The 26686-nt window shown below is 39.5% G+C and overlaps 1 protein-coding gene and 1 pseudogene across 1 annotated transcript; one reads left to right on the top strand and one right to left on the bottom strand.

Annotated features, from left to right (window-relative positions):
- Positions 1-14902: 14902 nt before the first annotated feature.
- Positions 14903-16849, bottom strand: LOC127535015 (centromere protein P-like; annotated as a pseudogene).
- Positions 16850-19959: 3110 nt separating this feature from the next.
- LOC127535516 (cysteine and glycine-rich protein 1-like) lies at positions 19960-25774 on the top strand. The gene is made up of 6 exons (XM_051953755.1): positions 19960-20103; positions 20905-21014; positions 22590-22758; positions 23713-23842; positions 23933-24026; positions 24539-25774. The coding sequence occupies exons 2-6, from the start codon at positions 20906-20908 to the stop codon at positions 24613-24615; spliced, it is 579 nt and encodes a 192-aa protein (XP_051809715.1). The 5' UTR covers positions 19960-20103; position 20905; the 3' UTR covers positions 24616-25774.
- Positions 25775-26686: the final 912 nt, after the last annotated feature.

Raw genomic sequence — 26686 nt, 5'->3', positions numbered from 1 at the left:
CAGATTGAAAAATGTAATTTGTCTTTCTGTTAATGAAAAATCCTGCAAATCCTGACAATTGCTTTCTCATCAGCCTCAGCTGTACTTTGCATTTAGTCCTAATGAGCAGATTTTAGCATGATAACATGCTACACTGACACGTGACCATTATAGCTGCTAAACATACATCAGCAGCAACATATTTGTCTTCTGCCTGTGAGCATTATATTGTGGAGACATTTAACAAATAAAGCAGTGCTCTGTCTAAGAGCTGCCTGACTGCATAGCTAGTGCAGCTACAGTTTTTTTCTCACTTTTCTATTTTTTGTGGATGATGATGTCTGCATGTAATCCATTTTCTTGGCATGGAAGGTCAGGGACATCTGTGAAAGGGTGAGCGTACAATAAATGGACACACTCATACGCACTATAGCCCATTTAGATCAATGTTTACATGTGCTGTGTGGTCACCTCATAGTCTTAAAAACAGCATAAACTGGAAGTGTGATAAATGCAGGCAGATAATTATGAGCTATTTGACTGTGATAAAGTCTTACATTTTGAGTCAATGACATGCCAGGTAGAGCTGTCTGTTGTAAATGCTGTCAATCAATATTCTTGGCAGGTTCTGTTACGATTGCTGTTGAATAACAGTCAGCTGACCCCACCTATCTGGTTGACCTTCACCAGTTCTGTCACCCACACACCAGACTACGGAGTGCAAACAGAAACACACACCCACACACAGCGTGCTGCACACATTCACTCACACTGAGGTGTTGCACACTATCACACACAAATGTGCACTGTATATGAATGTGGAACCACTGCGTTGAGAATGATGGCTTGTCTGCTTCATGGAGTAATGAATTTATATCCCCCGTCAGCATCACTGAAGGACAGCCGCAATGGGTCTGCCATAACAGAATGGTCACATACTCAACACACACACACCAGCACCACTACAACTAGTTACCCTCAGTGTGAGGGTGTCACCTATGCAAAGATATAGTGTCCCTTTTTGTGAAAACACATAATAAACAGCATCTGCCTTGAGATATATGTGTGAAATAAATAATTGTCGGCTTGGCGAGAGATGGCAAAGTCATCCTGACGTCTTTTGCAAATAAATTTTCTTTGTTGTGAGGAGAATATGAAAAGACATGAAACACAGTCAGTATATTTTCAGCAAAATAACTCACATGAGTGTGTTTTACTTGTTGCATATTTCCAGTATGCTGTGAGTAGTTGCAGCATCAAGCCAGTCAATCATTTTGAGAGCGTAAAATGTATTTATTGATTCAAAACAGAAAAATCAGTAGTGGGGTGATAGTAGTTCAGCAAAAACTGATAAGTGTACTTAAAGCAATTGGGCCCGTGAGGCAACTTTTGCAGATGGATAGACGTGTGCTGCAGTAGTGTAGAGAATATAGGGAGCCCTTTAACCATCATCATACAAACTGAACCTACACCTAAATAATGATGATGATGATTTCACAGGCTTTCTGAGTATCTGCTTTCCCTGCAGACTGAAACTCATTCGTCTGTTTCTTCCAAGACATCAAATATTGTAGTTAGAAAATGTGTTTGCTGGATTTTAAAATGAGTTTTAGGTTCTCTTTGGATGAGATACATGTCGACTTGAAAGTCCTACAGTAAAGTCCAAGGAACTGTTGTTTTTTTTAACAATTAAAAGGGCCTTTATTATCACGGCAAGGCCATATGTAAACAAAAAAAAATGTTACAGTAAAGGTTTTGAGGATTTTTAATACCATGTACTCACTGAAGTGACTGTTACAGGATTTTTTTTCCTCTCTCTTCAATCAGTTTTGGAATATGTTGTTTTTTCATTTAGCAATTGCTGTTAGAAAGCCTCCAAAATAGCTTTAATGTCAGGAAAATCATACCACAGGGGGTAGGTAGCGTAACACCAAATCACCAGGGAGATATAGAGCCATGCAAAAAGAATTAAATGTCATATTATGTAACCACCTTTGTTTCAGTGGTGTTCTGTGGATCACACAGTCTTTGGTACCGTTTAATTTTAGATACAAAGTTGTGATCCAGACAGACTCAAAAAAAACCTTCACTTAGTAACAGTTGTTGCTGTAATTATGTGAATAATTACTGTTCAGAGGAAAGGAAATTCTTTTTCTGTTACCTTTGCTAAGAGGGTGTCTCTTATGTCATCATTGGATGATTCATGTTTCATTATACAAGTCCCGTGTTTTTTCAAAGTAGAGGTGTTCCAGGGAAAAGAAAAGCAAAAGTGAAATGTCAACTAAGTTTTTCTGATCATTTCTTTAAAGTTCATCTGTTAACAGCAGGTACGTAGTTTCTCAGTTGTAAAGCAGTGCTGTTACTTTTATTCTGAGGTTAGTTCCTCCTGTTTGAATGCAGTCAACTTTCTTCAGTTAGATTCTTTTCTACCAAATTGTTTTTCTATATATAGTTTGCGTTAGTCTTTTTTCTCTATCTTTTATAATTTATTTAGTAAATTTGCATCCACCTGATGGATGTTGCTGACACACATTCAGTGTGAATCACAAATGAAGGAAAGTCTGTTCTTTGTGTACGTTTTCATTAGGCCCGTTTTTTGCCGAGGCATTTTTGTGTCTGAAGTATAAGTAATTTTCTGCGGCAGTGCAGGGAGATGGCACATCAACATAAATGCAGCGTTGTGACACCACGCCGCTACAGGAGCCAAGGTAGCGTGCTAAACCTTTGGCAGCTACCCTGAGTGGGGAATTACATGCTTGGCCGCACTGCGCATGCTGCAAACACACGGGCCCACCGAGGAGTCTGCCGGGGTGTTTCAATATGCATCCAGTGCATTGGACACCTACATTGCATCCTGCCGCAGCATGTAAGGCGGCAACTTAGAACAAAAGTTAATTCAATCACAGGCCCGTGGATCTGAAAAGCCTCCTAGATTCTTACACAGAAAACAGCGGGTCTGCTGTAATCCAATTGCATAAATTACAAAAGAGGCTTTACAACTATATACACACAGACACAAGGATCTGAATACATGCATAGACACCGAATTTATTCTCTCCTCCGCACAAAGTCAAATTTTTCTGGCTCAAACCGTCTATTTTCTTCATCTGTGGTGTAAGAGAAGTGGAGATAATCGCACAGGGAGGAAGGAGAGTTGAAGAGAAAGAAGGGAATGTCAGCAGCGGTGAGAAATGAAAAGTTCTGTTGGTATTTTGTTCATTGCTTGTGGCTTGTGATTTTATAAATTAAAAAGCTATAAATGAGAGGGATTTATATGTATGAGTGAGTAAATGTTTGTTCAGGGAATGTGTAACAGTGCATTTATGTATGGATTCGTTGAACTGTGTATGTACGATCTGACAAGTATGAGCATTTGCACTTGGGCCATTATTAGCTGATCTTTTCTTGAGGGCAATTTTTTCCCCATCTTTGCAAATCTTTTTTTGTTTTTCTTCTCATTTGATCATCATGGGCAGAGTCAACCTTTATCCAGCCAGCTCATCTATAACATCAGCAGCTACGAGTAAAAAAGAAAAACTCCAGTGCCAAATAATCTGCTCTGGGGAATCGATACAACTTTTCTCTCAGGGACAAACAGGAATTTCAGTCCTTTTCTTTTTCGATTTCTCTTGACCATGACCTTATTTGGTGAAGCTTTCATCAACCAGATTTGGTGTCTGTCTATCACCACTTAGCTTTTTCATAGTGTTCTGCCCTTTACTCACTCTTTATTTAAAACGCTGATATAATACACATAGCATGAAAGAGGAGTTCACTGGCTATACAAACCAGTAAAGAGTTAAGATACATGGATTCTCACTTCACATCACTGTTGCTGCAAGCTTGTTTCTAGGCTCAAAGAAAATAATTCTTGTAAAAGCAATGCTGACTATGACCAATGAATGTGTAGCCTCTGTGAATATATACATTGATGTGCAAAATAAAGCATTAAGGACATTCTAATACTGACCTCAAGTAGGCAATTGAAATTCTTGAACTCTTCTGCTTTACTTAAGCTATGTCTTTTGTGATTTGTATAGATTCAATAATGTCAAAGAAAAACAGTAAACCCTTGAAGCTGGAGTCATCACATAAGAATTCTCTTGCATTCTACACTAGAAAATAATAATTTGTTTTCATTCTATGTACCTATGTGTGGTTACAAAGAAATGCTGCATGAAAGCACAAAATTGGACCAACTCAGTGACTTTGCCATGTCCCAAAAATCCATTCTCCCCAGAAAAACAAAGCTCAAAGACTGATTATGCAATATGATCAATTTATTCAATAACCAGTGTTCCCCCCTTTCACTTTGATCACAGTTTTCAGTCTTTCAGGCATGGAATGTACGAGGTTCTTGAGTTTGGATGGTTCTATCTTCCCCCGCTCCCCCACATCTCTAGAGTTGAGCTGTTTAATGGTGGATGGTGGTGGACTGGTAAAGATGTGACTGTTCAGGATTTCCCAACGGTTCTCAGTTGGGTTGAGGTCAGGGGAGTTTAGTAGCCATTCCTCCTTATGCAGAAAGCCAGGTAGATGCTCAGAACACCATTGCTGAGTCATACGGGTAGTTTGAGCAGGGGCACCATCTTGTATAAATGCCAGTTCTGAGTGTCTGTTAAACATGTTCCATTCGGTCACAGGCCCCAATATTTTCTCTCTAGTCAAAACTGGAAGTAGTACCTTTTCTATAATGTGGTGCATTAACAGTGGTAACTTGAGGCACAACGTATAGCTCCAAGAGACCAGAAGCGGACGAAGCCCCCCAAACCATACTATGAGCACTGAATTTCATTTGCTCAGAAGATGGTACTTTTTCTTGATCATCTGTATAGATATGGTCATTTTGGCTGTTAGGTGTTGGAAATATCTAGAGAGGGCATTCTCACAGTCTTCTGGAGTCAGACTTATGTAGTTTGCAACTTTGCGAAAGCCGGTCTCTTCTCTTTTTGCAGTTTGGTGACTTGCAGGGTGTGTTGCCTCTTGTAAGTTGTCAGCCCCAATGTTTCTGTTAAATAACGATGTGCAGTGCTCTTAGAAACATCTTCTCCAAGATTTTTCAGCCTCTGACTGAGTTGCCGGACTGACTGGTGTAAAGGATCTGGCCTTTTTCACAGATTCTTGGTGCTTGCAGTTAGGCCAGATGGATGTATTTGAGCCAGGCAGGTCCTGAAGGATCCTCCTTTGTTGTTCCTTTGCCAGCACTTCTGCACCCAGCAGATACTTCTCCCAAGGGCTTGAGCTACTAGGTGATGAGTTTTTCCTCCATTTTGAAGAGCAATGGCCTGTGCACGAATCTCAGACTCTGAAAGAGTAGCTTTTCCACCCTTACACTTGGCCATGGTAACAAGACTTTCAAAATTTGGTTGTGAGTTTAATGCATTTTGGTCAAGCAAGAAATGTATAGACTGGCACCTGACAGTTCGACGAGACAAACAACCAAACAGTACCTGAGTGACCAGGTGGAACCCATTTTGGTGACAAACAATCAAACACGTTGTCCGGTGGGGAGAACAAACTCTTTGGAGATGGTGTATTCAGTGACAAATAAAGGAAAACCTGAACCACTGACCCATACAATGAAAGTATCTGGTGTCTAATGCCATAGTGTGGAGCCACATGGGGGCCAGCTGTTTAATACAGTGATCAACTTTATCTGATAATGAAACATTTCTGTCCTGATGGAGGTGGTTTCGTCCAGGAAGAAAATGCTCCCATCCATCGGACATGAGTATGAAAATATGAATGATTTCCTTCACAGTCACCAGATCTCATCCCGTCCTGGGAGTTATTGAACCAATGTGTTAAACTCCACTACCATCATCGAGACAACAAATGAGGGAGTATTAGCAGGGAGAATGCTGTTCATTCCTCTAGTACAGTTCCAGAAACTTGGAGAATCAATGCCATAGTGCACTGAAGCTGTTCTGGCAGCACATGGTGGCCCAACATTTTACTAAGACACTTTACAAGGGTACTTCAAATAGTTCCTGGCCTCTGTAAAGGAACAACAAAGCTTGATAATCAATGGCCCAAGTGCTTTTAAGTTAAAGGAGACTATGTTGAAAAATAATGCAGGACCAGTCATTCTCCTGTGAGGTTTTCTGATGAGGCCAAGAACATTCTCAAGTACCCTTGTATATTGGGTATTCCTTAAATTTGTCACCAGCCTGTATGTGGAAAATGTGTTTGTATATGCCCTTGTTTCCTATTTTTGCTGTGTGTTGGTATATAACACCAAGGGGACACCGTTCAGGGGCTGACGGTCACCTCGGTGCGGTGCTGTAAGTTCAACAAAAACTCTGTGTGAGAATTGAATCTCAGGGATCAAGTCTCTGTCCTTATCTAGACCGGCTGCTCCCTCAAGCAAGGAACACCGCCATTCCAAGCTGAAAGCCACAATGCGTATATATACATGTGTGTGACTGAGGAGATTCAATACCAAGATAAAACAAAATAGCTTTGATGCAGAGAAAAGACTTGAGATACACTCAGAGCCCAAGATAAAGGAAATGAAAGGAGAGCAAGTATGTGCAAAACAGACAAGGAACACCACAAAAGGATTGACTGGACCTTTACAAAAGGGATTGGACAGGTAATTTTGTCACTTTCCACTGGCTCTCTCACCAAGAGCTGTACACACTCAAGCACAGTGTCTCGCATTTGTGCAAACAGATTTCATTTCACAGAGCTTGTTTGCTCAACCAAATCCTGCTTAGAGCACCCTGCCTGGTTTTGTGGTGTGAACACGGGCAGATTTACAGCTTGCTGATTCCTTATATTTACCTGCCGTTATGAATGTGAACAAGCAGATTTAGAAAGGGTCTACCTACCCTGAAAAACTTCCTAAGTGGACGACTAATTACTATTGCTGCCTGAGTGTGTGAGGGGAGGCTCGTAATGGTCACTGTGGAGTGTACAGCGTTCCACTGGCTACGCCTGAGGCCAGAGGTTGAGCCAAGGTGATATACAAACTATAATTGGGTGTCATCTTTGCCAAGCACAGGGTGGAGGAGACCATGACACACACGCACACGATGGTCTAATGCCCAGTTTCTCAATTTCATGACAACAGCAGATGACGGCACAGGCAGTGGCACAGGAGAGTGTTCGCTCTGACAGAAGTTTGCAAATCTTGCATATCTGAGTATCTTGCACTCAGTGTCTCATCAATAATAAAGTGTAAAGCTGTGACAAGCACAAGTAAAGAGCTGGGACAGCCCACTGAATCATTTAATGGCTGGTCTCATGCAGTGACAAGACTAGCTGAAGGACACCGACTCTATGGGGTAGTTGGGTTGTTGTGGATGTACAGCGGCTGTAACTGTAACATGAGTGCTGCTGTTTCTGTGAAGCCAAACTACAAAAGTTGCTCGTATATAAAGTTGTGTCTTAGTGTTTAACTCCCACTTTTTCAGTGCTTTAAATGTTCCTTAAAGATTATTTATGTAGTGTAGGAAATGTTTTGCTACATACCGTACATATTTCATACTGACTACCACTCTTACAGTAAGGCAGTACATTTTGTCATTTGTGAAAATGTTCTGCTTAGTAGTTTCTCAAGTTTTAAACAGAGTTTATCTTATCCACAGGTTTCCACTTGAGATAGCTTCACCAAACTTATTCCCCACCTGCCACTCGGTGGATCAAGTTTTTGATGAGTTGGCCCTCGTGGGGTGCTGTGCAATCAAATGCATCACTGCGTAAGCCAGCGTAAAATGTCCTAGGAGGAGAGGGAGGGAAGCTGGGAGAAGCAGGAAGAGAGAGAGGGGTTGCGTGTGGATCGATCACACCAGTGTGCTCGGAGAGGCCAGAGTGACCAGCCATGAAATGGTTGCTGTCCCCGGAGTAGGTGCCACCATTACCCACAGTTTCCCTGGCCTCGCTTGGCTGGGATTACCACAGATACGGATATACATACAATACATAATACTTTCAGTGTGTCACGATGATGAGGGACGCGCTTGAGTGAGTGTATTTGTGTGCAGTTTCGGGCAAGGTTTGTGTTATTATCCAAGAAAGCCCTAACTGGAGTATCTGTGCAGTACTTGTCCTGCCTCAGGACACAGAGCCCTGCTGCTTTTAATTGTAACAGGATGAAGTTTAATCTATTCAGGAATTGTTTTACACCTGGGGTTTCCAGGTGAATGCAATTAAGTGCAATTAACTGTATCACCTCATAGCTGTCACATGGATGCATCTGCGTAGTTGTCTTCTTAGCTGAGGCTGCACATGTAGTCGTCTCTAGAAGAAAAAAAAAAACTCCTGTCATGTTTAGTGAGTGCTGAGTGCACAATCCTGTACCTGAGCTACACTAATGCTTATGTCTTCTTGGATAAGGCTGTGTAAAGTTCTAGTGTACTTTCAAAAGATCTTGCATGTCATCTTGATCTGAGGTTGAGCAGGCATCGAGGAGGAGCTTTGGACTGTAGAGAGAGGCTATAGTGTGAATCCCTTGTTCTCCACACTGATCAGTCTCACTCTGCCATGTTTTCCACTGTGTGAGTCTGTGTGAATGTTAAAGTTGGATAGTTTCCCTGCTTGTGAATTTCCCACAGCAATATCTGCAATTCATTAGGATTGTCACCTCTTCACACTCCGAGACACCAAATATGCAAAAGCAGACATCATGGCTTAGAAATGTTTAAACTTCAATCTTGGAAAAATGAATAATTTCGTTTCCTTTGCATTTCATTACCATTGCACCTTTTCAAAAGACTGCTCCGCCGATTACTCACCTAAGATCCAGTTTGCTATCACAGGGAGCACTACTCAGCCTGTGAATTTGCACAGTTCCATTATGAGGGAGATTCTTTGTTTCAATTCTGCAAATTCAAAACAGAAATCAAGTGGAGGCACAGAGCAACTAAAATGAAAGCAGCAATGATTCTGAGTATCTTGGAGGCAGAATAAGGTCAATTATTTCAGCTCTGTCTCCGAAAAATTATATTCCTAATAGAACTAAATTGCATTCTCAATTGCAGGTTGAAAGTAATCTAATTTTGGAGGTAAGGTATTTCCCCATTTGTAATTTAGTAGGAAAAGTTTCTAATTCAAAAGGGGCATAAAATCAATGTCGGAGGATTGAAGGGGAGGACAGAGGCAACAACACTTTCATCCATCCTGTGAGCCATTGTTCTTAAATTTAAGTTTTGCTTTCACTAGCTGTTGGGTTTCAGTTTTCATTCATGCTTTGATAGTTTAAGGCGCCAAAACTACTTTGGTAAGTTAAGGAAAATATCACACCTTCCTTGACACTGTCACAACAACTACTTGTGAAAATCTCAGTTAAGTTTAAGCATCAAAAGTACTTCATTAGGTTTCTGAAAGTAGCACAGCTTAGGTTAAAATAAACCTTTTTACAACATATTTGAAGCTTCTCCTCCATTTTCTGGGTTACCCTTGGGCAATGAGTCAGGTCCCATCTAATATAGGATTGGTTGGCTGAAAAGGATCAACAGTAAAGTAATGAAATAAATGGCAAAGTTAGGGTGGTTTGGAATGTATTTGTGACGCTTTACAAATAAATGTAATCTGGCAGAAAACACTTTCCTTTCAAAATGTAGAGTGCAGTTTAGTTGTACAGAAAGGAGACAGTGGTTTTTTTTTACCAGGCAAAGAGTATCTAACAAAAATATGCATTTGTTTTTTGTCGGTTTAGTTTATTGTGGGAAATGTATTGTTCAGCAATTTTGTTAGATCATATTGATTCAGTTAACAGCATGATTCTGTTGTTAGCACTGTTCTGCTGGTCTGTAAAGCTCCACTATTGGGAGAACTGTAGTAGAATTTTGTACAGAATATTGTTGATGCAGATGTATACTAATGGCTTTGGTGATCCCCTAGAGCCCCAACAATTAAACTGAATGTGTGATTAAACATTTATGTACCCATCTAAATAATTGTATTCCATTAGAATTATTTATTCAGCATCATCATCGCATTTGTGAAAAATTTAAATGTTGCCTTAAAATTCATTTTTATTGAGTTTTTCATGTCTGAATAACTTAAGACTGTAAAATCAAAGCTGTGGAAATCTGAAGACATGAAGACACAGTAAAACATCCTGATCTCCCAGACTTATTCTTGTATCACTTGGCTGAAGTCAGCTGTTTTGCTCCATGCTGTCAGTTACTGATGCAGAGAGAGTTTTCTTCCTGAAGGGGCATGGACAGCAGTAGTGCAGATGCATTTAGTGCCACAGATGCTGAAACAACTCGATTAGAACAGCACTAAACTAGGAGTTATACAGTTACAGTGATGTTAACAATCTCTTGATTGAAGAATTTGAAAATGGAAAGACTTACTCTGGGAACCTGTGACACTTTCATGAATTTACTGAAAAGTGACACCGTATGGGACCTTTAATAGCTATGATATTATACAGCCTTGTTTGTTAAACACTAATGGGCATGCTAATCCTCCACGCTAAGATGGTTAACATGATAAACATTATGTCTGCTTAACATCAATGTCCTAGCATGTTGTCACTTTTAGCCTCTTAGCACGCTGATGTTAGCATTTAGCTCAAAGCACTGCTGTGCCTACATGCAGCTTTACTCTGAATTTCCGGTGTAGCCCTTTAACACTCATTTTGGCTGCTGTGCTGCGCTGTGTCATTCCAAACAGTGTGTAAGTAATGTACTTTGACAGAATCAGCTTGTAACAAAGCTTAATACCTTCTGAAAATCTTTTAAAATGTAATTTCCCCCCATGTTTGAGAGAACAGAAGCTTCAGGCAGCACATAAAGTGCTATACCACAGGTTAACATTTCTTTAGAATGTCCTTGGTAGGAGGGTCGGCCTCATGGGTAGATAATCATCCCCTGGTATGTACACTATGCCATGAATAAGTCATATCTCACCAGGACGCAACCCTCAAGTTCAAATGATTTTAGATTTCACTTGCCTGTTGAAGCACAGGAATGACCACATAGTAGCAATTCTGATGCATATTATAGCAGTGAGCTTTAATGGAATGAAGGAGAGACGGTGCAGCAGAAGCTGTACTGGTGAGAGTATTTTTAATGCCACCCCCCCACCTCCAATCATACACTTGCTATCAATAATCTTCCCCCGGCAGAGGCAGTATTAGAAGATATTCACCCTGATGGGAACATTTGTGTTCCCTTTCTGTTTGCTCCTCTTTTAAATGCAGTCATTTTGCCTCACTCTCTCATGCTTTTCTCTCACTGTCAAGGTCACTGTAATGAACATTTCATTTTTCAATCATTTTATGTGATTTATTGTTTGAGGCTCTCAGGGGCAAAGTCGGGGCACAGAAGAAGAGGGATTCTGCCCTTATTCTCATTTTTTGTGATTTTTGCATCTTGTGTGTCATTTTGGTGTCTTTTTGTCTCATTTTTACTCATTTGTGTCATTTTTTTCCAATTTCTGTGTCTTTTTATCATTTTTGCATCTTGTTGCATCTTGTGTGATTTATGCTTGTTATTTTTGAATTATTGTGTCGTTTGTGTCTTTTTGTCTCATTTTTGCCTAATATTTTTCCAATTGCTGTGTCTTTTTGTCTGTTACTTTTTGATTGTCGTCATTTTCGTGTCCTTTTTGTGTCATTTTTGCACCTCTAAGCTCGGTTTTGTGTCACTTTTTTGCAATTTGTGTCGTTTTTGCACATTTTAATGTCATTTTGCATCTTTGTGCCATTTATGCATCGTCATCGCTTTGTCTCATTCTACTCATCTCCTTCTACATTACAAACATTTCTGAGTCCTATTTACTTTTTTTATAGTCGTCGTGTTTCCATAGAGAGGAAGCAGGACTTTATTCTGAAATAAATTTATAGAGATATTTTTTAGTGACAGCTCACAGAGGGATAAAGACATTTTGCGGTTATTTTTTCCAGGCGAGCTGCGGGTCGTACCTCGACACAAAGCTGCTGAAGTTTTCCAGGTCATTGGAGTCCAGAACCACGTTCAGATCACTGATGGTTCTCTGAGATTTCTGACCCTCCTGAAGGAAAAACAACATCAGTGACTTCATAAAAACAACCTGCACTGGGATTACTTTACTCACAGTTCCTGACCCTGTGCTGCTCTGCTTTAATCCTCTGCACTCATATCTGTTCCATATTTGGGGACGGAATAAATAAATTCTAGATTGGCTCTGAACGGGCTACAACTCAAAAGCTGCTCACATTGGTTGCAACATAAAAGACGGTAATAATCACACGGTAACAAAGAGAAGGAGGAGAGTTTGTGTTACAGAACGACTCTCGCCAAATTGCTCGGGTCAAACAATTAACGTCTGAATCAAAACAGTCGAAACTTCAGCACAGAAAGTGGAGTTTTAACGGGCCTGATGAGCGATTCAACGGAACCAGCTGCTCTGGGGCTTCGTTAGCCGCAATTAAAAACACAAACTGACATGAAGCAGGTTTTAGATCACAATAACACACCACCTCCCAGCATAAACGGGAACGAGCAGGATATGATCGGTTCATATCGTAACGTCCGACGTCAGGCGAATTGATGAGACGAACACCGATCGAGAGACATCGTCCAACAGGGGGTGGGGGAGCCGAATATTCAGATCTCAGAATAAATATTTGGATACCATCGCCACGACCGAATTTCAGATGTTCGGGTCCAGCCCTAGTAATTTTGCATCATTTTCTGGTCATTCTTCCAACACTTTCTGGTCATTTTGCACCATGTTCTGATTTTTTGATATTTTTTGGTCATTTTATGTAAATTTCTGGTGATTTTTTTCCCCACTTTCTGGACATTTTGCGCACTTTCTGATTGTTTTATATTTTTGGTCATTTGTGTCCATTTCTGGCAATTTTTTTCCCCTTTCTGGACATTTTCCATCACTTTCTGTACATTTTGCGTCACTTTCTGGACATTTTGCACCATGTTCTGATTGTTTTTCCTTTTTTTTGTCATTTTGCATCACTTTCTGATCATATGGCATCACTTTTGGGTCATTTTTTTAACACTTTCTGGTCATTTTTTAACCACTTTCTGGTAGATTTGCATAATTTTCTGGTCATTTTGCACCATGTTGTGACGGTTTTACAATTTTTAGTCATTTTACATCACTTTCTGGCAATTTTCTTTTTTACCATTTTCTGGTCATTTTGCGCTACTTTACATAATCTGATTCAAGCAAACTTTACTGTTTACTTTGGGAAATTTTTAAGTGACATCTATTGATAAAAGTGAAATATCATTGATTCTAAGCTTTCTGATGGAATAGTGCTCAGAAATGATTAAATGATGCTTTTTATTTTGGCATTTTGGTGGACAAAAAAAAAAAACTCTCAAAGTAAGTTACAGATCAAATTTAATGATATTACTGCAACCAGGCACCAAATCAGCTCTAGAACTGCTGAATCCATTTCCTCAGATCTCCTGTTTGATCTCTCTTGGTACTTGGAGGAGGCTTTTGTCGGATTTCATGGACTAAAGAATAAAAGAGGGCATGTTAAATCTAATACTTCTCTCTGAACTTTCTTTAAGTGTAAGTGATCATAAATATAAAAAAGCTTGTTTAAAAAATGCTGTTATTTTAAAGAGATCACACAGAAAAGCTCAGAGGTTGCTGTTGTCAGCAGCACAGACATGACTTAATGCTGCTGGACCAGTTTGTCTCTCTGAGGTTTAAACCACAGTTTGATCTGATGTCTGATTCGACTATCAGGAGCTCCACTGAGATCTGAAGAAGCTGCTTCAATCCAAACTGTGCAGGAAACCATTGAACTCTGTCGCCCTCTGCTGGTTAAAAAGATGTTCATCCTTCATGAGCGTTCAGTCGATCCTTTTCTACAATAACTTCAGTTTAACCTTCATATTATGAATATTTTCAGAGTTACAGACCCTTAAAGTAACTAAAGGTGGCCCCAGAGTTTGCTCTTTTAGTTATTTTTCCATCATTTCTGAGAACTTCATCAGTACAACAGATAGACACGTGACGACATTTTCGGGGATAAAAAATTAATTTAAGCAAAGAATCGTGTCCAGATGATGATCCTGTGTCAAATAAAAATGATCCTTTCATCGTCTCCAAGTTATTCTGACCAACCACCTATCACACATGTTGATATGAGCCTTGAAAGTTTACCCAGAATGCACTTTTTCCCCTAAATGTGTCCAGAAATAACTCAAAAGTTCTGCAAAATGACTCAAGACATCCAAATACCCCCCAAACTCACCCAAAATGATCAGAAACAGCTCCTAAATTGCTCAATTGTTGCCCCAAATGACAAAAATTCTTAGAAATGACCCAAAAATGTCAAGAATGACCAAATTGCTGCAATTAGCCTCGAAAGTTTACCCCAGAATGTTTTTTTTCCCCGAATTTGTCCAGAATGACTCAAAATTGTCCAAAAATGGCCAAAACATCCCAAAAATGTCTCTTAAATTAACCTAAATGTGTCCAGAATGACTCAAAAGTTCTGCAAAATGACTCAAAATACCCCCAAACTCACCCAAAATGCTCAGAAAACCTCTCCTAAAATGCTAAAAAATTTTGCCCAAAATGACAAAAACTTCCCTAACATGACCCAAAATTGTCAAAAACATATAAAATGTGGGTAAAAATATCCTTTCATTGTCTCCAGTTTCTTAAAAAATTGAGCAAAAAGTGTCCAAAACTCACTCAAAATGACCAGAAATGTCTCCTAAATTGCTCAATATTTTGCCCAAAATGACAAAAACTATGAAATGAGTCAAAAGATGTCCAAAATACCCCCAAAACTCACACTGGATGTAAATGAGATGTGGTTGCAGAAATAAAAGTAGAATCTGGTTAAACAGTCCATCAGCCTGAAACACTAAAATCCAGACTCAAGATGGAAAATAAAAATATAAGTGAATAAAATGAACTCACTTTGACCTCAGAGAGCTTAAACTCCACCTGGAAGTCCAGTTCAGAGCAGCGACCGGATAAACAGAGCTGCTGCCACCACTTTACTGCCACCTGGCAAACAACACAAGTTTATTTGTTTTTCACATAAAGTTAATGGTGAAAACAAAGAAAAAGTGCTTCGATCAAACATGTTCTTATTAAAACACAAAGAAATTATTATCAGTATCATAGTGTTTGTTATGGGAGAAAACCTCTGATCTTTTAGAGTCATTTTGTTTGTTTTTAAAGGCTCATTTTAAAATGACCGTTTGTTATAAAGGGGAAGTTTAATTCTTCTTTCTGCTCCCTTTCGTTCAGACGTTTGGAAACTTGTTTTTGTGTGGCATTGAAGAGTTTTTTGTTTCTTCTCTTTTGTCAAGGAATAAACCAACTAATGAACTTGTAAAATGTGAGAAGAAAGTGACGACAGCCAGGTGGTTTCAGAGGACTTACTGCTCCTCAGAGTTCTGGCGTTGCAGCCGTTCAGACTGATGCCGTTCATCTGCGCCTGCCGCCTCAGATCCTCCTCCATCTCCTCCACCTCCTCCTTCAGGCTGGACAGAACCCGCTCCTTCTCTCCTCCTGGTCCTCGTCCACACAGAGACGCTCTGGAGACAAACATTCAACACGGACAAAGCTTCAAAGGAGCTGAAACAGAAAATTCCACATCAGGCGTTTGAAAGCTGAACTGACATGGCGTCCTGCATCTGTCCTCTGAACTGGAAGGTGATGTCCTTCTGGTTGGCTCTGCTGCTGCCGCTGCAACGCTTCCACTTCAGCCTGGAGATGCTCGATCTGAGCCTCCAACATCTGCACCTCCTCCATGTTCTCCTCACTCATCTTTAAATGTAGAATTCAGACAGACTGTAGGAGTTGTTGATGATTCCTGCTGCTTAATGTACATGAAAAAAGAAAAGGAAAAGGGAAACACAGACAGAATTTACCTTGATATTTCTATATTTTATATTTATTTTTTTATTTATTCCGCTTTATTATCCTATACATTTATTTCCTCATTTTTTAATATATTTATTTTTTTATTTATTCTCTTAGTTATTTCATTTTTTATTTACACATTTATTTCCTTGTTTATAACACATTTTTTATTTATTCCTCTTTATATTTACATCTTTATTTCCTTATTTTAACAGATTTATATTTTATTTATTCCTCTATATCTACACTTGTTTCCTCATTTTTAACATATTTATATTTTTATTTATTCTCTTACTTATTTCATTTTTTATTTACACATTTATTTGCTTATTTATAACATCTATTTTTATTTATTCCTCTTTATATTTACACATTTATATCCTTATTTTTAACAGATTTATTTTATTTATTCCTCTTTATATCTACACATTTCCTTATTTTTTAACAGATTTATCTTTTATTATAGAACCCCTGCGAGTCCATAGAAAGCAATTAAATTCTGATTTGTTTATAAAAAAACTAGGATGCTGACTGGTTTTGAGGAGCGTTAGAGGAAAAGCAGCTTTTCTTTAATACCTCCAAGTCTTTAAGAAAAATAACACAATGAAACTGGATTTTTTTTTTTACACCATCTATGGCCTATAAAACTGAAATGCTGACTATAAAACGTGAAAAAAAACAGGATGAGAAACTGACTGAGTTCCAAACTTAATATGAGAACATCCAGCATTGACTTAATGAAGTTTTCTCACATTGGTAGCAGTATAAATGCACTTAAAGAGCGCTAATAGTCTAAAATATTAAATAAACTCGCTGTCAAACTTACAACAAGAACATCCTACAAGCTAAACAACGATAACTGGCAAAACAATTCGGCAAACTCACGTGAAAAGTGAACTTACGCGTTCGTTCAACGTAAACGACGAATTGTTTGAACAGAAGTTGCTTTATAATAATAAATTCGTAAGACTTAAAAACGCGTTATTCCCGTTTTATTGATAAAATTCGGCGTTTTATTTTTACCTGTTTAACGTCCGTTTAACCTAAACAGTTTGGAGCCTCGCGCGCCTCTGGAATCTACCACTTATCAGGAGTCGGAGGGGGGAAGCAATTGTTTCTACGAAGAAGATTTTAACAAAAAATGTCCCTCTGTGGCGGAAAAATACAGCAAATATTAATATAAATGTAGTTTTGGAAAACTAATATCGGGGCTTTATTTTTTTCACAAAAGCATTTTTAAAAAGCTAACGGAAGAACAATCAGTGAGAATCCCCCTCTACAAAGTAAGTCAAAGGAAGTAGCAGCTGTAACTAATTAAGAGCTAATCAAGCTAACCGGGATATTAGCTTATTTGTTAGCCTAAATAGTTCTATAGCTACATTTACACACGCGTCTGCACTTATTTGAGTTTTTATGAAGCTTTTTGTTGAACTCACTTTAAATCAAATCACTTAGGAACGTTTCAATTCTGCGGAAACAAGTGCGGAAGTAAATATGAGCAGGACTGCATCCGAACCCGGACAGAGATGACGGTGACACAGAGGACTGTCTGATTTTTTTTTTTCTGTTCGTGTACCGGTAATTTAACGATAACAAGAGATCAGATCAGTTAAATGTGGATTTATGTAGATATGAGTTCATTTGGATTCTGTGTGTTTCTGTTTGTAATCGCGAGGAGCTTCAGGCGGAATGGATGGAGAGTAGGGCTGCCAACTTGTGACCAGACCTTAGAATTAGATTTGGATTGTGTGGGATGCTGACAGGGGGTCTGGGGGTCCTCCCCCAGAAAATTTTGAAAATTACTGATCCTATTTCTTGCATTCTGGTGTAATTTATGAGCATTTTGCCTGTTAAAATCTTATTATAGAGATAACATTAAGGGATAATAATAAAAATAAAAAAAACACTGAGCTTAAAAAAATCTGAAAAAAACAGAGCAAGGGCAGGCAGTATTGAAAATGGTTCTTCATGTAAAATGTGGATGAAAGTTCTGTGTCTGGATGTGCACAACACATTTCAGTATTTTCCATAAATATATGCATAATTGAAATAACTCCAGCAACCACTTTGTAACATTTGTCTTGGAGGATTTTAATGCACTCAACAGCTTCAAGTTGACCACATCAGCCAACTAAACAATAAAAAGTGCTGAAGCAAAAACTAAACATCTTAATAACTTAAATTATCCATTCACTGAACAGAATTACAATCAGACACTAAACTCTCTCTTAAATGTCAAAACAATCCATGTGACTCTAAAAACTCAACAGCTTTACAAACTCCAAGCTTAAACTCTCCACAAGGATCCAAAATAAGCTGGACTTCTACATGAGAGCTTTAGTTATTCTTCATCTACTTCCTGAAAAGTTTGGTCAGTAAAAAAGACAATAACTAATATTTTTAGCTGAAATAAAGACAGACTTTGTGATTTTTCTGCTCACATGTTGTGTTGTTGTAAACTTACTCTTTCAAATAATTAGCCTCCTAACCCCCTGGAAACCAGCGTTTGTCCTGTTTTTGTGTCGCTGCTCGGCGACCCTAGACAGCCGGTTGTAAATGTTCAATGACAGGGGGCGTCATTGAACATTTTCACCTAGGGCACCTGATGGTCTAGGGCCGGCCCTGCCCTGGACAGGTCACCAGTCTGTCACAGGGCTACATATACAGACAAACAATCACTTTCACATTCACACCTACGGGCAATTTAGAGTGACCAATTAACCTCAGCATATTTTTGGACTGTGGGAGGAAGCCGGAGTACCCGAAGAAAACCCACGCATGCACAGGGAGAACATGCAAACTCCATGCAGAAAGATCCCAGGCCCACCCCCGTTTTTCCTCCTCTTCATTTTTGCGCTTTCTGAAAGCAGCACCTGACAGCTTGGGATGCCTTTTCATAATAAAAATTTGTTGACAATGTCAATACAACCACGACGACGACCATTTGTCTCCAATAAAACGTTTGTGATGTGCTACCCATGATGCCCCACTCACCTTGCAATGTAAACAACAAGAGCAGCATCCGCTGGTCAGGTTAGGAAGAGGTGATGAGGGGGCGCCAGGAGGTCATTTTCACAGAGTTTTGCGAATATATATAAATTCATATATATTTACATTTCACATTATTTGTTTATCATTTACGAGAAAACTCATGGCATATTAAATAAGCATAAATAGCAAGCATTTTTTTTAACAGCAACTTGGCGTCCCCATAGACATTAATGTCTATGGGCGCTCCCTCCAGCAGATGGCGCCCGAGGCGACCGCCTGGTTCGCCTATGCTCAGGGCCGGCCCTGGTCCAGGGTGTCCCCTGCCTTCGCCCGAGTCAGCTGGGATAGGCTCCAGCTCCCCGCGACCCTAGTGAGATAAAGCGGTGTATAGAGGATGGATGGATGGATGGAAGTAGTGATGGAACTGTTTCCTTGCAGAGGAAAAAGAGATGATAGTGTTGTTAGAAAGTGCAACACCTTTTATTTTATTTTTTTAAATTTAATATTTTTATTTCTTCTTTTATTTCATTTTTAAGGTTTGGATATCCTTGAACACTTATTTGAACAGAATATAGATTATGATATTGTAAAGAATAATATTGGAGATGTGCACTCTTGTTGGAATAAATCCTCATTGTGAAGCAACCCTTACTTGCACTGAATTGGAAATATTTTAGAAAAACACACTGAATTACAAGACAAGGCTAGAATTACATGATTTTAATAGTAATAGGTCGTGATCTAAAGTGGGCCGGGCTGAGGCATGAAAGTCCAGGGCTGAAAATGAGTCCCACTCCAGCCCTGGTCAAACTTCTAATATTTTATTTAAGAACATTCACAAAAAAATCAGATTTTTTTTGGTGAATGTTCTTTAAGAAAAAAAAATCTTTTAACATTTCTGTTTTTTCCACCAAAAAATGTTCAAAAATTTCCCCAAAATGTTGAAAATGTGGACATCAGAAGCTTCTGTGAAAATTTTTTTTTTCCACATTTTAAAACTTTAAAACGGGTCAATTTCACCCGCAGGACAGGTTAAACATCTAATTCTGAGTGTATTCTGGAGGAGTTTTCGCTCATTTTTACTCCATGAGACAGTCTAACATCCTTTATCTCTGTCTCTCCCATCAACAACTACTCCCCCTGTCTCTCCTCTGATTTTTCCTCCCTGGTTCTCTCACCCTCCATCTGTCTCCGAGTCCCGACTCCTCCCTCAGTTCAGCTTCATTCTGCTTCACTTCATCCAACAAGTGTCTCCTCTCAGGTCAGCCGTCGTAGTTTCGCCGAACAGACTCAGAGACGGAGCAGAAAGTCGCCTGCCACCTGTCTCAGGTAAGAGGAACGGTCACGTTTAAGAGTATTTCTACTTTGTGCACTAATAATTAACTTTTAAGTTTTGTATTGCAGTTATTTAAGTTACAGATATGATTAAAACCAAGAGTTTAGTGTAATAATATGAAAGAAACAGTGTTTACCAACTAACTGTAGCGTTAAAAGGCCTCATTTTAAAGCAAGAAAATATCCTGTTATTGTCTGGGAAGGGTTTTTTTCTGCAAGTCTTCCTGAGCATCAGTAGGGAAAGCATCAGAGAGGAGATATCTGCCACTGCTCTCCCAGGAGGAGTTCTGTATAGAAGAACACCCTCAAGGAAACTTTAAAATACACAATATTAGAAAACTTGGCTTCAATTTAGCAACAGTTTTATTCATGGTTAAGTCTTTAATGTCGTTCAGAAACCTCCTCAGATCTGCTTACTTTGTTGGAGTGGATGTGAGCTTACAAAACGACATGAAGGGAATTTCCTGTTTATCCACAGCAATCTCATAGATTATTCCAGTATTTTTGTGCATACGGTGTTCCAAACGATGTGCTGACATTAAAACATGCCTAACAGAAGCTTCCAAAGTCATTTTATCTGAGGTTAGCAGGTACTTTGCATTTTACAACCAGCAGCAGGTCTGAGCGAGGTCAAGAAACATCGCAGCAAACCGGCGCTTCTCCTTTTATAGATATTGTTGCTTCTGGCCTCAAGTGTTGCAGATGGCCTCCGTCTGCCGAGCAACACCCCTCCGAATGTTATATATACAGTAAATGAGAAGTGTACACAGTGGGCTGTCCTCTGTGTGTGTCCAGGATGCCTTTCGGAGGAGGAAACAAGTGCGGCTGCTGCCAGAAAACTGTCTACTTCGCTGAGGAGGTGCAGTGTGAGGGGAAGAGCTGGCACAAGTCCTGCTTTCTGTGCAGTAAGTATTGAAGTTCTCAGGTACCGCCGTGTTTGGTTAGCGGGCTCCTTTAAGTCGTAGGAAGTACCGGAAAGGAATGCAGAGTATTTGGCAGGGTAGGAAAGAGAGCATCCGCAGGTTTTCACTCAGACGTCTCACTCCTTATTTGGATCCAGTGTGTGACGAATGTTGGGTCTTCCTTTTAAGGTGCATGCAGAGAAAATGCCAGAGCCAGACGAGTATTTATCAGGAGCAGCTTCTGTAAAATGTCACACATAGTTTGTGGTCGTGTCATGAGATGAGCTCATCTTGTTGGCTGTGAAAGCTTGAGACCTGAACCAGTGTTTCCTCCACATTCATTCAGCAGCGGCAGGTCGCCATTCCTAAATCCTATCTGCCTCTCCTTCAAATTTCTTCTTTTTATTTTTATTGTCGCAAACACACCACAACATGTCTCCACCTTCACAGCAGAGTCCTGCACTGTATGCTCATGGCTACTGAGGTAAACTACAAATAACTATCTTGTTCACTCTTTATTATGTCAGGTTAATATACAACCTTGAAAGTGACGTCATGTCAAGCATCCAGACACCGGGTCAGAGAGTGAGAGGAGTGTCGTCTTGGAAAGCAGGGCAGCGACTTAGCGGAGAAAAGTTAATAGCTGTAGATAACTCATTATAGATTCTACAAGTTAAATGGACATTCACAAAGTACTGATGTCCCGCTAACGTTCTGTAACATATCGGTAGCTTCAGTTAATTTGCCCGGTGCCAACTCAGTCTCCTAACGTGAGCAAACTATTGATAGCATTAAGCTAACATCTACTCCATGATGTAACTGCAGACTGTGTTTTCAGATGAGCTTGTTCAAATTTTTTTTTCTTCATTTTTTTTTTTTTTACTTTTAATTTTTACATTGGGCCTTTAAAAGCAGGGCTTCTGCAGAAATCAGCCAATCAAATTTAAGGCTTTTTAATGCCATTTTAATGCTACACTGTAAAAATTTTATGCCACGACCGTGAACTGAATAAATTACACAGGTTTGTTTGTTGTTTTTTTTTTCTGAATCCGGAACCCACCCCTGACCACCCACAGGCTGCAGTCATTCTCTGAATTCCACATTTTTTAGCCATTTTTGCTGGCATTCGCGTTTCCCACCTGGTCCAGCCTGGAGGCCACTTTAAAAACGTCCAGTTTTTGGCAGTTGTGCCCGACCGGCTGGAACTATTATCGCTGTGCTTCGGCATGTTTACGCAGATGCACATATCTGACCAATCGCAGTCTATAATTATGCTTTATTCAATTATCACCATCAAATATTTTTATTGAAAACTGCAGAAAGAATTTTTAATGCCACTGAGAAACAAATGTAATGATTTTTAATGCCATTTAAGGCCTTAATTTTCATGACTATTAATGCTTTTTAATGCCCTGCAGAAACCCTGAAAAGGCTATTTTCACCTGGCCATTCAATAAATAGGTTGTAGAAGTTAAAAAAATGCAGCCAAGTGTCATTTCTTTACGCCGCCGCTGCTGAAGAAAATCCTAGAGGAAACACTGCCTGAGCTGAACTTTTCTACCTTCATTCTCTTGCTAGTGGTCTGCAAGAAGAACTTAGACAGCACAACAGTGGCCGTCCACGTGGACGAGATCTACTGCAAGTCATGCTACGGCAAGAAATACGGGCCAAAAGGCTACGGCTTCGGAGGAGGAGCCGGCGTCCTGAGCATGGACACGGGAGAAGGACTCGGAATCAAACCTGAAGAGTGAGCGAGACGTCACGTCCTCATGATATTTTAACTCCCAGTTCAGCTCCACACTGGGTTACATTTAGCTCGCAGAATGACCAGTCCCTCCAGGATTTCACGGGTGTTTTTCCAGATTGTTGCGTCCTAAAATGCCTGAATTCGCGGCAGCGTTTCTAAAAAAATTGCGATGTTTTAAGCGTATTTGTTGCGATGAAATTGTGGGAGACAGAGGCGATTACTAAGAAGTTGCATTTTTTTCAGCTTTTAGAACACGTTTCAACATTGTAATTAACGATATTTATTCCGAATCTAATTCTCCAACCCGTTTACATAAAAGCTGGCACACCACAGTGGGACATTAGCAGCAGCCAGATACTGGTTTAACATGGAGTGGTTGGTAGATTTAAGGCACAAAATGAAAATCTGAATCATGTTTGGACATATCTGTCAGTGGCTTGAACAGTTAATTTCACACACACTCACAGCTCGTCACGTCAATTAACAAGAAACACATTCAGAGAGCACAGTATTCCACCAAGACTGTTCATTACCTGACCTAGCGCTAAATGAGAGACATCAGAATGGGACGTCTGCATCTTCAAAACAAAAACATGGAAGTGAATTCGGTGACGTACGTGCATTATGTTTACGCTGGGGACTGCTATGATTGGTGGAACTCAGTTGAGGAGGGCCAAAATTGCAGAAAAATTGCGGTGATTGAAAAAGGTTGCGCAGAATTCGCGAAGATTGGTTGAATTCGTGCGATCACAACATCGCGAATTCCTGGAGGGACTGAATGACGAAGAATAGTTCACTTGTGTTTAAAATTAGCCTTTCATATAGTGAAGAGTTTGAAGTTCTGGAAGGACGTTTGCAGGTAAAACTTCTGTAAACGAAAGCAAAGTTTAGATATTTCTTAGTTTCTTCTGTGACCTTCAGTTGGTTTTATCTAAACAACACTTTTCTCCACAGACATGCTCCACATCGCCCTACAAACAACCGCAACGCCTCAAAGTTTGCCAAGACGCCAGGAGGCTCAGACGTGTGTCCTCGATGTGAGAAAACGGTGTACGCAGCCGAGAAGGTCGTCGGCGGAGGCAATGTAAGAAACCGTTTGTATTAATACGCTGCAGCAGGAGGTTTTGTTTAGTTTTAGCGCTCTGCTCAACAAATTCTGCCTCTCTCTCGTCAGTCATGGCATAAGGGCTGCTTTCGCTGTGCCAAATGTGGCAAAGGACTCGAGTCGACGACCCTCGCTGACAGAGACGGAGAGATCTACTGTAAAGGTCCGTGTGCATCAGCTACAACTGAAAAAAAGAACGGAAACAGCCGCTCAGTCGTTGGATCATTTCTGACGGATGAAATCTTAAAAAAAAATTAGCGGGAGAATTCACGGGACATAGAATGTGTCCATTTAATACAGATGTACCCACAAACAAAATGACCTTGCGCTGAGCACAGGCGTGTGTTCTGTATGGATACCGAATCACGTGACCTAAATATGTAGCAGGAATTGATGGGACTCAAACACCCCCCGGCACCTCTTCTTCTTTTGTTGCTCATCAGTCTAGCTTTGTTCGATGCAGCAGGTACACACATGAAGACATAAATATATAGAACTTTTTTAACATTATATTATCATTACATTAAATATTAACATCTGTAGAGCATCTAAACACCTGCTTTGGTCTGCCTTTATATTCCTAAGCTTTCTTATTCATTTTAAATGTATGTTTCTGTGAGTGAAGGTAAAAGCTGTACATTAAACATTTCTTATTCTCTGTCATTTCATTCACAGGTTGCTATGCAAAGAACTTTGGTCCAAAGGGCTTTGGCTTCGGTCAGGGTGCAGGAGCTCTTTCTCACGCCCAGTGAAGCCGGAGTCCATCAGCTTCCAGCATCTTTCAGTCAATATCTGTCAAGTTTAGCGCTGCCCTTCTTACTCCAGCCACACCACATGTAGGTTTGTGCACACGTTCATCCAAACACATTGTTGCTTCAGAATCAGGTGTAAACATTTAAAAACGCCGAGCTCTAACTCTGTCTTCTTGTGTGTTTAAACCAAGCACTTAACAAAACGGCCATTTTCAACACAAGGAGACACAAATACTGAGTTTGATTAACATCTAAAAAACAGTCTGACAGCTGAGGGAAAAAAAACAACCTTAACCCTCCTGTTGTCTTCATTTACGGGCACCGAAAAATATTGTTTCCTTGTCTGAAGAAAATCTAAAAATTCAGCAAAAAAATTCCTCAAATTTCAGAAAATTTGCAAAACCTTCAGGAAGAAAATTTCAATAATTCCTGAGAAGTTTTAATTTAATAATAATCCCCAAAATGTAGCAAGAAAATCCTTGTAAATATTTTCAAAAAATTAATAAAAATCTTTAAAAAATCCTAAAAATATCTAAACTTCTTAATTCGCTGGATTTCGGTAAGGAACATTTTTTAGCATTTATTTTATTTCAGAAGTTTCACTCTGAAAATATATTTTTCCCCACATTTTCAAACTTTAAATTTGCAAAACCTTCAGGAAGAAAATTCCAATAATTCCTTAATTTAAAAAAAAAATCCCCCAAATGTGGCAAGAAAATTCTTGTAAATATTTTCAAAAAATGAGTAAAAATCTTCCAAAAAAACCCCAAAATATGTAAAGTGATTACATATACGTATATCAGTAAAACTTCTGTTGTTTTCTTTAAGAACATTCACATAAAAACCAACCAAAATCCAGCGAATTTCGATTTTTATGTGAATGTTCTTAAAGAAACATTTTTAACATTTCTTTTTTCCACCAAAAAATGTTCAAAAATTTCCCAGTAACATTGAAAATGTGGACATCGGAAGTTTCACTGTGAAAATATTTTTTTTCCACATTTTCAAACTTTAAAACGGGTCAATTTTGACCCGCAGCACAACAGAAGGAGGAAATCATTCTTACTGCCTTACATGTCAAATGGTGTATATATTGCCCTGAAATATGCTTTATTTTGTTGCTGTGACCCAAAATAAATATCATGCAAAAAGCACACAATAGGAGTTTTGTTATTTCTTGTGATGCAACCGCTGTTGTTCTTTCTGTGGCTCTGATCTGATGAAATCAGCGGCTCTGTTTACACGCTCTTCTCAGGCGTGCTTGTTATTCCTCCTGGTCATCACGGAACTGAGCAAACTGCCAGCTGTTGTGGTGGACAACGGAGTCGTAGTGCTCAGCCCCGTCTCTGGCTGCACCGAGGAGTTGGCACGTTGACCAGAGAGCCGGGCAGCTGTTTGCTTTGGAGCCCAATGCTAAATGTTCTATGTGACACAGCTTGACCTTTAAAATCCAAAACTAACAAGAAAAGCCCTCAGACAGCGCAGCACTCCTCCGAGGCTGTCCATTCCCACATATGGCGTTGTCAGAAATGCAGCATTTTATCATTATTGTTATTACTGATGATCAGAAGTAACTTCAACATAGAATGTGTTCATTTAAAATAGATGCGTCCTTGTATGCGTGTTAGGATACTGAATCATGTGGCCTACATATGTGTAAATTACTCTTATAAAGGTCTGTTGATCAGTGCATCACTTTTTTGGAAGCCTTTTTTTTGCAAGTGTTAAAATAACCGTTCCCTCCATGCTTTTATTTTGAAGGTGTACTTTTTTATTTACGGGCTTTTATTTTTGGCGCATTCCCGCAGCACAGGAAGTGTTTATCTAAGAAGCGGTGTCTTGACACAAGGAAGAAACTATCGAAAAGTCTGAAAATTCACTTAAGGATGGAAGGAAAACTGAGAAACACCCCCACAGTATAATCAGTCATTTCTTGTATCATTTCTGACGTCCAACTCCTGATAAGTCAGCAGTAGAATCACAATCATGTGATCATCAGCAGGCAGCTGATGCAGCGTTCACTTGTTGTCATGGTTACAGTGACAGCTGACAAATTGGACAAAACAAGAGT

Source organism: Acanthochromis polyacanthus, chromosome 1 (genome assembly GCF_021347895.1).
Source record: "Acanthochromis polyacanthus isolate Apoly-LR-REF ecotype Palm Island chromosome 1, KAUST_Apoly_ChrSc, whole genome shotgun sequence".
Classification (NCBI taxonomy): Eukaryota; Metazoa; Chordata; class Actinopteri; family Pomacentridae; genus Acanthochromis; species Acanthochromis polyacanthus.
The sequence above is the reverse complement of the archived record's forward strand: the minus strand, read 5'-3'. Positions and strand labels throughout refer to the sequence as shown.